The sequence below is a fragment of the Protopterus annectens genome, chromosome 12.part0 (assembly GCF_019279795.1).
Source record: "Protopterus annectens isolate FY-2018-M chromosome 12.part0, PAN1.0, whole genome shotgun sequence".
Lineage (NCBI taxonomy): Eukaryota > Metazoa > Chordata > Ceratodontiformes > Protopteridae > Protopterus > Protopterus annectens.
In genome coordinates, this window is record NC_056746.1 from 830,932,776 (window position 1) to 830,944,821 (window position 12,046).

General features: G+C 40.7%; 1 protein-coding gene across 2 annotated transcripts in view; it reads left to right on the forward strand.

The window, feature by feature from the left end:
• Window positions 1–12,046, forward strand: part of LOC122816825 (tyrosine-protein phosphatase non-receptor type substrate 1-like) — a 524,785-nt gene that overhangs the window by 176,452 nt on the left and 336,287 nt on the right. For both annotated transcript variants that reach the window (XM_044089871.1, XM_044089872.1), the window contains exon 2: window positions 1,171–1,518. In XM_044089871.1, coding sequence (XP_043945806.1) covers window positions 1,171–1,518 — 348 coding nt within the window. The remainder of the gene's footprint in view (window positions 1–1,170; window positions 1,519–12,046) is intronic.

Sequence of the window (12,046 nt, forward strand, 5' to 3'; positions counted from 1 at the left end):
CAAAGCCTGAGGTGAGGTTATGATTGAACATGGTACTTAGGTGGGGTACCAGTTTGTTGATTTTAATATCTGGTTTGACAAGAAGCCCTCCTGCACACCTTACTAATAACCGTTAACCCTAACCCTGCCAGTGCCCCTAACACTAACCCTATACCTTACCTTTCAAAAATCCTTTCTGCAACACTGCCACTATTCAGACAAAACTGGCCTGAATTTATGGTGGAATTTTGGTGTTCTGATTGCAACGGAAACTGTATGTTTACTTTTGTGATTGGTTTTGTCTTAGATGTTTTGAGTTTTTTGAGATATTGAATATCAGAATGTGGGTTTAGATTATTTCCGTTTTGATGCCTTTGTGATCAGTTGCATTCAATACAGTCTCAATGTGTATACATTATGGACAGCTCATTCATAAAAACACTGAACATTTGTGATTGAAAAAAATGAGTTATTCAAATATCTTTAAACACCTGTTATTACTTCTGACAAATATACATGGGCTTGTTTAACTGCAGAAAACATTCAGTTTAATCCCTCATTAATTCACATTTCATAGCAGGTGTTGTTATCACATATTATTTGTCACAAAAAAGTGAAGTGCAAAAACTGAAAAGCAGCTGCTTATATGTGACATTAACTGGACCACTGAGTTTATTACTTTCCATTTCCTACATGACAGAATGAGAAAATGAGCTAATCTTATATGCCCTTTAAATTAATTTAACACTCTTCTTTCCATATACATTGTCTTCCTTGTGACTTTTTCCAGCTAGTTCCATAGCCTCTTCATAATTCCATGGATTCTCTTTCTACCACCCATAATGATATTCCATTCCATGGGTCTACAATCCTCTTAATGAAAAAAAAATACTTCACATCTCCAGAGAGTTGTTTATCTCTACAGCCTACTTTATATAAAGTAAACAGCAAAGGACTGAGTAGATTATGACATACTGTTATTTACCTTTTTTGGTTTATCTTCCCTCTCTTGATCTCTCGATGGTATAAAATAATTACTCTTTCCTTTCTTATGTGTTTCTGAGACATCTGCTGTGCTTTGGAAATATGTTAGAAATTAAGTATTGAACCATAAATAAATTGATTTGAGGCTGTCAAAATATTATTTTACTTGACTAAGTAAAGAGGCTAATCTTTGATTTTTTTTTACAGGATTTTCTACGGAGAAACAATTTCAGATTATTCAAACTCCAAGTGTAGTATTTGCCATGTCAGGAAACACAGTGACTCTAAACTGCATTATAAATATGGAGAAAGTAGGAGCTGTGGTGTGGAAAAAACATTCAGGCAACAACAACTTACTTTTCTACTCTGACATCTTGCAGCAAAATGGTGCCACTGACATTCGAATATCCTGGGTCCATTCTGTGCGCATATTTGATCAGTCCATCCAGATAAAAAATATCACTTTGCAAGATACTGGGGTGTATCACTGTGTGAAACTTGACTCTTACAAAAAAGAATACAGAGTTGGTTCTGGAGTCACACTCATCATTATTGGTAAGTCCAGATACAATCATAATGTTCAAGTCCTTTCAGGAAAAAAAATGCTAACAGTAGTCTACTTGTTGATGAGATTTTCATGATTGTTAGTCATTCATTCATTCATTCATTTGCTAAGTCAAGGAGTCAGTCAGTGAACCATTCATCCATTTCTAATACCCAATTTAATTTACTCAGGGTTAGAGGGATTCAAAGCTTACACTGATGAACAAAAAGCATGAAGTGGAAATCCTTTTCTGAATGGAATGCTAGTCCATAAAAAGTAACCTACCTGCAGTTTGGCAGGAGGGTGTGTGTGTTGTCAATTCAGCCTATTAACACATCTTTGGGATGTGGAAGAAGCCAGACCCACAGTAAGAATTCACATGGATAAAGGGGGGATGTGGAGACTCGATAGAGAAGATGTCACAGCAGGAAAAAGAACCATAGAACCAAGTGCTGAGAAGCAGCAACACTAATCACTGTATCACTTTGCCACCTTATTATTCTCGTACCCTACCTAATTATTATCTGTATCTTTAAGCACATCACTGTCTTCAGATAGATCTTTGACCTTGTTGCAGGTAAAATATCAGTTATCCATTCCCTGCAATGGTGTATTTTTAATTATGCAATGATTTCTCATTAGTATTCAAAAACAAGCATGTTGATTGTACAGCCCAATAAGTGTGCTCATTGTAAAATGAGCATATAGCAATGGAAGAAGGTCCGACTGCTGAAGTATTATTGAGTGGTCAGATTTTTCTATAGACATATGCTAAGGAGGACAGAGCAAAATACAAGAAAAATCAGGTACATTCTGTAAGACTAAAGAAACAGAAATGTACCTGATTTCTCTTGTATTTCTAAGCTGTCCCTCTTAAAATCTAAGCAGACTGTCATACCCCTAAACTGTTTGGATCTTCACAGAATACCCAGAGTTTAGCCTCATAGTTTTGGTCTTTTCCTCATAAAAATGTATTTTTTTCTGGCAAACCAATGGGGATTGAAGTCATTAAATAATGACAGACATTTGAGATTTAGACTTCATATCCTTCAGAAAATGTGTGTTAATACTACAAGCAACTTTCTAAGTTTATAAGAGTAATAAAATGGCCTCAAACTGAATTTCAAGAAATACATCATTATCCTCTTTGAGGAAAGTGCCATTCCCAGTAATTATCACATTAATAACAATGTACTAAGCATGCAATCAGTCATGAGAGACTTGGGCACCCAGGCTGATAGCAACCTGACTTTTGACCACCACGTTGCCTCCATTGTACGGAAGGTTTTCTACATGTCCCACCTCATAAATAAGGGCATTTCATCTGGGAACAAGGAGATCATAACATCCCTATACTCCTCCCTTATCAGACACATTATCAAGTACAATGCCCCCTTTGGCATGTACCTTGCCAAGCAAATGCAGCAGTTGGAGAGACCACAGAGGTTCCTGACCAGGAAAATCCAGTGTCTCAAACACCTATCCAATACAGATAGGCTAAAAGCCCTGTCCCACTACTCAGTCTCATACAGACTGTTCAGCAGTGACCTGTGTCTGGCATACAAGGCCATTTCAGACCCAGCCTTGATGGAGTTACTACATATCTGTAAGACAAACTCTACTGGTGCAACCCACACGCAAGGCCTTAACTTGGTCTGTGACATTAATAGAACTTGTTGGTGGGATAGATTTGTGTCCCAAAGACACCCCCATCTGTAGAATAGACTCCCTCTTCAGGTCAAGCAGAGTACCTCTCTAGCCCCCTTTAAGTGGAACCTGGACGACTGGATGAGAAACAGAAAATATACACCTGGGATCCAACCTGTGTCCCTGCTGGACAGGGGAAACAGGTGCTGACTTTGAGGGAACATAGGAAAAATTCTTGGCTAGGCTTATAAGGGCATCCGGGCCAATGGCCTAGTATCATCCTATGAACCTATGAAAATCTGTCCCATTTTTGGACCTTTCTTCCCACCAATTATGTTGGACTTTGTTCAGGTTTCTTGCATTAATACTGGCAGGAAAAGAGAAAAACAGCAATGGAGAATCCCTTTTCTCCATTGCTTCGCTTGAGTAGCACTGATAAACTGTGCAAGCATGGAAATGTAAGATCCAGAGGCATGCTTGGTACATCAACAAACACGGAACAATATGGATAACATTGAGGAACACTATAGCTCCATTATACAAAGATAAGAAATTTCTTTCTTAAATAATGTAATTGTATAATAGCAAAAGACTACTCCTGAGTGTGGGTAAAGCTGGATTTACCCATCGTTGGCTTTGTTTGATCACTCAGGCTTCGACCTCATGATCACAGCACACCAACTGTGGGTAAATCTAGCTTTCATTACTCACACCCTCATGGGTTATTCCTTAAATATAGAATCATAATGTTCTAACATAGAATGTTATAAACTAAACTGGAACATTTGCTGTTTAAAGAGTTGCTAGTTCCACACTTTTTACTGATGTCTGATTTTCGGTTGAAATGTTCCTCTGTCACTCATGAATTGTTTGCTTTCACAACACAGATGTGGCATTAAAGCTATTACCATGTCCACAAACATAATTTTCATTGGCCTTAACATCTAGCAAGTTTGATTTAATACTGCAACTGCAATCAAGCAGCCAGTCCTCCCTATATCCCCTCATGTTTGCCCACCACATTCCTTCCCCTTTCAAATTTATTTATTTATAGTTTGCTAACTGGGTTGGGCCAAATGAAAATTTGTGCCCTTTTCAGCAAAGTTCCATGGAGAAGAACTCCACAAACAATAGTCACAGTTACATTAACAAGATACAATGGGTTATAATAACAAAATACTGTTTTTCTTACATAGTTGAAAAGTATGAAACAACACGCCTGTTCCATGCAGTCTTAAAACATTCTATTAATTTATTGTACAGCACCCAACCAGGAAGCTTATTCCACCTATCCACCACCCTTTTTGAAAATATGCTTCCTTAGAGCTAGTCTGAAACCTTGTCCTTTAGCTTGATCTGTATGCCCTCTCCTCTTTCCTCTTTAGTGCAATAATCATGTGATCCCTGTGATGCAACTTGTAGCAAAACCATATCCTCCACTGCTGACAGATTCAGATGAATATTATTCCATACTAATCAGCCTGTTCTCCTACCCCCTTTACTGCATCCCTTTTATCATCTTCATAAACCTTGCCTTCAGCCTCTCCAGATGTTGATATCACACTTCAGAACTGGAAACAGTGCTCCAGTTGAGGTATCCTCAAACCATTTTACAGTGGCATAAACCCCCCATCACAGTCTTGTCTTACATAACCAAAAATATTACTAACTTTTGAAACTGCATTTTTAGACTTCTTCTGATTTAGTACCCTAGACACAAAACAAAACCACACAAAATCCTTATCTACTTCAAACTGATAACTTCACCAGCTCATAATCTATACATGGATTTCCACATCCTGGATGTATTAACCTCATAAGAAAACACTTTCATCTAACTAAAAATATTATTGAAAGGGATAAGACTGATATGAGGTGTAATAGGCCCATGAGGGGGCTGGGGCACTTGAATTACATGATCTGGCATGTGACCACCAAGTAAGCACATCATGTGACCCTATATGATTAGTCATGCAACCTTAAAACAAGAACTTCATTTGATCCTACAAACATGTGCTACTTGATACAACATGCCACTTATTCATCAGGCTTACATTGTTTGATAAGCATAACAAACCTGTCCAATCAGTGTATACAACTCAGTGGTGAAAGCAGGCAAAAAACACAGTATAAAGTCATGGCTGCTGCTAGCATAAAGAAGTCTTGTCTACTCTTAGCCTATTACCATCACAACCCTTACAAGGGCAAGTGGTTTAGACAATGGATGGATGGTGTTACTGACTTGTGGAATAACAGAATATAATTTGCATAAATGCCTATTTTTAACATGTCAGTAACTAATAATTACTGGTATCTCCTGATTTTAACCTACACTTCACTGGGAAGGTCAATGGAAAAATGGTCAGCATTGCTACCTCAGTGCTTGATTTACCAGCTTGTTTAATGTTGATAGTGCCTTATTCATGGAGTATTGGAGTATATACATCCTCTTTATGTTCATGTGAATTTTTCCTGGGTGCTCTAGTTTCTTTCCACATCCCAGAGATGGCTGTAGGTAAACCTATGCTTCTCTCAGCTTTCCTTAGGTGTGCATGTCATGTTCAAGTGTGCAGGTATGTGTGTGTGTGTGTGTGTGTGTGTGTGTGTGTGTGTGTGTGTGTTTGTGTACAATGTATAATTATGTATGGTGTATGTCTATGCTTGGTGTCCCCATTCAAAATGAACTTCTCTGGTTTGGAGTGTTGGAGTGGGCCCTGCACCCCTATTTACTCTGCTTTGGATTGTGCAGGTGATCAGGGAATGAAAGAATGTCTGTCACAAAAAAAAAAAAAACATAAATTTAACAGGGAAATAAAACCATGATGGCTCTGAGAAACTCCTGGACAGTTAAGAGTAACGATGACTATACCAACCACCAGCTAGTCCCTTTCCATATAGCTATACACTTTTTAAACACAACCTGGTCAAGACTTTACCCACCCACCAAATCAACATCATTCTGTATATTCTTTGTGCAAATGTAAGCCTTTAATCCAAAAACTGGTTCTTCAGGTAGTGCTAACATTGTGCATTTCATTTCTGTTTAACCAAATAAGAACATTATAATATTCCCAGTCACTCATGGGTGAGATTCAGTGTTGAAAAGTAAAAGTCCAGACTCTTTTAGGCTGTATCTCTAATGCAGCATATATAAGAGAGACAGACAGATACAAGTTATTCAATTGTACCTCTCAACTCTCCAGATCTCCTGGGCTAAGTGGTTGAGAAGTGTGTAATCAACAAAATTATCTTCAATTCCCCACATCTATCTGCTTAAATACAGAGCAAGACACTCCCCATTAAATAAATGCTCATCTATTTCAGCAAGCAAAGCTATTTAATAAAAAAATAGAATATTTTTGTTTAACCAAAGACAGATTTCAAAAAGCAAGTCCATATTTTAAAATGTGAAATAATTTACATTTGCAGATTTTCTTTCTTGCTAAAAAATGCTGTCTATTGCATCATTTATGTTGTGCGTGTCTGCCTCTCTGCTAGTCTGTGTCTTTGCAAAGTAAATGACGACATATATTTTACCTGTGGTTCCTGCAAATCTTTAATTTCTTGTAGAAAACAAGTGGGAAGCATAGGCTGCTCCAGAACAAAAGTAAGCATTCCAACAGGCATGATAATCTCCATAATAGATGCAGAGCTATCTGTGTAAAGGGACATACATGTGCTGTTAGATATGAGAAAATCATTCATCCATTTAGACCTCCATCTATTGGTAATACAAAAATTATGTAGTTTCTTAAACAAATAACTATAACAGGAGCATATATATTTCCAGATAGCAACAGTGATACTGCAGAGGAACTATTTTTGTGGGTCTCCAGCAACATTTCTCAAGGAACATTAATACTAGAGTACTTTAACATTGACTGGCTAGCCATAAAAGAAAAAAAAAAGAATCCTCAAACAATATCATAATTTGTGATTTCACTCAAATTGTATGCAGTCCAACCAGATAAAATAAAAGCAGCAATAGACAGATTACTCTAGACTGGATTCTCACAAGCTCCCCAACTAAAATTATTTCTCCAGATACTTGCCTTGATATTTTCCGGTATACTTGACAAACTAGTCCCAGTCAGAATCAAAAGAGTAAAATTCAGTCCACCACGTTGGCTAACTAGGGAAATAAAGCAACTATACATTTGGGGAACAGAGGCTACCTTAAATCTTGAGCACCAGTATCATAGTATCATGACCACTCTCTCTCTTCTTAAGTGAAAATACGTGTAGCTCCTGTAGCTTCTGGTCATATTTCCTTCCCCTCTATGCCAAGGATATTTCTTTATTCAGTCCAGAAACCTGATACCTTATATGCTTCCAGAACTGCACACAGTACTTAAGGTGTGGTCTGACCAAGGTCTTGTAGAGTGGAAACATTATTGCTTTACTTCTGGAGTCTGTTCTCCTGAAGCTACATCCCAGCATTCTGCTTTCTGCTGCCATTGCGCTCTCACCTTACTCCTGGTGGGCCATTCCATGTATGGATACCATGCATGGATCCCTTTTCTGCTCCTTGCAGATACTTCACATCATTGTGGTTATGGCATAAGAATAGTGCTTTACATTTGTCAGTACTTGACTTTAACTGCCACCATTCTGCCCACTTGTTCAGTATTTCCAATCTTTTCTTAAACTGCTCCTACCATCTTCCACATTGCACCTATCTTTGTGTTATTAATGAAAAGGTTGCTCTTATTCTGTGCTACCATGGAAATCTGTGAAACAAACCCAGTGAAGACTATTGGACCTCAGGCAGACCCTTATAGTATTCTGCTATTCTTTTTCCATGTTTTGACATCTGCACTCTCACCACTACCCTCTGCTATTACCTTACAGACATTTCACAATCCATTTCCTTATTCTGGTCTTATACCCACCCCACCCTATTTAGGTTCCTTAGCAGTTGCCTCTATCTGAATGAGTGAAAGGCATTACTGAAGTTCAGGTAGGCTGTGTATACTGGTGCTTATATCTCTTTCTGTATTCCTAGTTATGTGTAAGTATTATTCTTATTCTCTTTTCTGTTTAAAAATTGCACACCTACTGTTAATTTTCACAAGTTTCACTTTGTTTCTTTATACTTTAATCTTTAGTCTGGCAGTTGGTGTCTACAGTTAACTCTGCAAGATATAGTTTATGGTGTACAGAGATTGAGTCGCTCACCCCTCATTTACCTTCTGTGTGACCTTGAGCATGTCCCTTAGTCAGGCATTGCTTTGGGGCAACTGAAAATTTGGGCTAGGCTCTTCAATGGTCATTTGGACCATAAGTGTAGTTACTACCTATGAACCAGAATAGTTCATAGGTTCATAGGTTCATAGGTTCATACTAGGCTATCTGCCCGAGGGCATTTACAAGCCTAGCCCATAGTTTTGTGGCTTACGCCACCACTTTAGTATGGGGAACTATACCCATTATTTTGCTGTGCCTCTGTCGAACAGTGACACTGAGGTAATCCCTGGGGTATATCTGCGATCTCCCATCCATTGGTCAAGATTTCTCTTGAACAAGGCCAGCGAGGTGCTCTGCCTCACATATACCGGGATTTTGTTCCACAGCATAGGGAGTCTTTGGGTGATGAATCTATCCCTCCAGCACGTCCTATTAATAGCCGTGTCGAGGTTTAAGTCTCCCGCCCTTGTGGCTCTGACGGATCTAGATTTTTTGAGGTGAAGCATATTCATCAAATCTGGGTTTGACATGGCCTTGTATGTTAGGCAAAGGTCACCTCTGAGCAAGCGGTGGCGACTGAATAGAGCTGGAGTTCTTTCAGTCGGGCAGCATAGGACAGATGTTTGAGACCCTTTATCCTTTTGGTGAGGAACTTTTGTGGCCTCTCCAGCTGCTGCAAGTGTCGGGTCAGATACATTCCGAATGGGGCATTGTACTCAATCATTGGTCTGATGAGTGATGAGTATAGGGAGACTATGACCTCCCTTGATCTAGATGAGAATCCCTTCATGATAAGGTGGGCAATGTAGAAGGTCTTCCTAACTACTTTAGCTACATGGGTGTCGAATGACAGACTACTAGCAACCTGGGTCCCCAGGTCCCTGATAACTTCTTCTGTGCTCAGTGGATTGCCACCTATTTGGTAGCTAGGGGTAACCTTGTTTTTCCCGAAGGGTATGACTATGCATTTTTTGGCATTTAACTTTAGGCCATGGCTCTGGCACCAGTTATCCGTTTCTGTGAGACCCTTCTGAAGGATATCTGTGTCAGATGTGTTTTCTACTATGGCGCCCAGTTTGCAGTCATCTGCAAACTTTGTCAGCCATAACCCTCCTGTGTTTGCTTGTACTTCAGAAAAGTAGATGCCAAACAAGAGTGGGCCCAGGACTGAGCCCTGTGGTACACCACTTGTGACAGGCTTTGAGTCTGACATGGCGCCAGCAACTCTGACCCTGTGGGTTCTGTCACTCAGCCAGTTTGCAACGCATCTTGTGATGTATGGGTTAACATTTAAGCTGATGAGTTTTTCAATGATACCCGAGTGGGGTATTGTATCGAAGGCCTTCGCCAGATCGAGGTAGGCTGTATGGACTGCCTTTCCCTCATCAATGGCTTTGGTGACTGTTTCGAAAAAGTCAACCAAGTTTAGCAGGCATGATCTGCCTTTGACAAAGCCAAACTGGGATGGATCCAAAGTCTGCAAATTCCCTATGTCTTTATTTATGAGTTCCATTATGATCCTCTCCATGGCTTTGCAGATAAGGCTTGTCAAGCTAATGGGCCGGTAATTTCCAGGGTCGGTGGAGGCACCGCCTTTGTGAAGTGGGACCACAGTTGCAGTGCGCCACTCCCTGGGTACGTATCCAGAGGTAAGACTATGATTAAACAGCTGTCCTAGCTGTGGGTTTAATTCCTCGTTGAGTTAGTGGAGCCCACAACTGGGGACACCATCAGGTCCCATGGATGCTGTGTTTTTTGCTTTGGAGAGAGCAGTTCTCACTTGGGCGTTGGAGATGTTTGGGGGGCTGCAATCGCTTGGTATAGATATCTCTCCTTTTGGGGAGGGGAGAAGTTTGCACTGAACCTGTCAGCCAGTATGTTGGCAATGTCTGTAGGATCAGTAATCTTCACATCATTTTGAACTAGTTCTGAGCATATCTGGGAGTTTCCTCCCAGGTTTCTAACATAGCTAAAGAAGGCCTTATGATTGTCTTTTGAGTCTTTAGCTATTTTTCTCTCAAAATTTGCTTTGGATGATTTTATGAGAGCTCTTAGTTTTTACTTATAGTGATCAAGGGTGTCTTACCTTTTAAGGATTTTGCTCTATCTTGTAGTAGCTTCCTCCTTTTGTTGTAGAGTTTGTTTATGGCTGGGGTCCACCAGACTGGACGCTTGCCTTTGGTACAAAGAGTCTTTGTTTTGCTTGGGATTGCCTTATCCATGCAGTCCTGCAGGTGCTGGTAGAAGGCATTTGTAAGTGATTCAGCGGCTTGAGTACTGTTTTCCGCCGCTCGGGGCCTTAAAGGAGACCACACTAGTCTTTAGAAGTGTGAAGTTGGCTTTGAGAAGTTCTTTACTGTGGTCTTTTTATTTCAGGTGGGGTGGGATGAGGACCTCCAGTGAGATTAGTTTGTGATCTGATCTCACCAGTGAGGGGTATACTTCGGTGTTGAACATTGTGCTCCCATGTTCGTGATGATGAGATCAAGTATGTTTTCTCCTCTTGTGGGGATGGTGACTAGTTGTTCCATGGCATTTGAGTTTATGAATTCCAGGAACTTTTGGGCTAGGGTGTTTGGGCTTGAGTAGTGTTCCCAGTCTATATTAGGGTAATTGAAGTCACCTAGTATGATGGTGTTTGGTGATACATTTATCCCCTCTAGTGTTTTCAGGAAGGCCATGTGAGGTTCCTGAGTTTGTGAGGGTGGCCTGTAACATGCTACAATTTGCAGAGCAGTCTTGCCTATGGTTAATTGCACCTGGATGGTCTCCGATGCATCATGCGTTGCCACCAGTCTTGAGGTGTGGGTGTCCTTGATGAATATGGATACCCCTCCTCCTTTCTTGGTATTGTCCAGATTTTGGGGCCGGAACGCATGATATGAGGTAAAACCTGATAGTGCTGGGGTGCTCTCAGGAGCCTTGAACCAGGTTTCTGTCACAGCACAGACATCGATGTTCTCCATACTGAGAAGGGCCTTGAGTGCGTGCATTTTGAGATTTAGACTTCTGGCATTGAGCAGCATTACCCTTAGTTTTTTCCTTTTTGTGTTCTAGGGTGGTAGGTTTAGAATTTGAGCCTTGCCTAAAAAGGCACTATGGGGTGGCAAGAGCCTTTGCCAATATCCGGAATCCCAGGGGTGACAGGTGCAAGCCGTCCCTTGCGAAGCAGCGTGGCTTGTCCAGCATGTCATCCCAGGCAGACAGACATTGGATCCCCTTTGAATGACACCAGAGTTTAAGCCAATTGTTAAAGCTGATCATCTTATCTCTGTATTGTGGCATCATTCTTGGTGAAGGTAGGCTACTGCTCAAGGTCAGGGTCATACCTGCCTGGGCTACATAATCAGAGAGCTCCTCAATGTCTCTTTTCATGTAGTCCAAGGAGGTACGTCTCAGGTCGTTTACACCAGCGTGGACAATGACTGAGTCATATTTGTACCTGCTGTTGAGAGACCTGAGTGCTTGCGTTATGTGGCGGATTCTAGCGCCCGACAGGCAGCTTACTGTGACCTTCTCCTTACTCAGTCTGGTGAGCGGGACGCCAGTGTGTCTGACTATGGAGTCACCAATGACTAGTGTGTCTGGCATTGTGTTTGGCCTTAAGGGCTGTGACTGTTTGACACTCTGACTGTGAGGTCTATGTGTTGCAGGTGTTGTGTTCTGAGGTGGTGGTTGTTTGGGTGTCTGCTTTGGTGGCCTCTG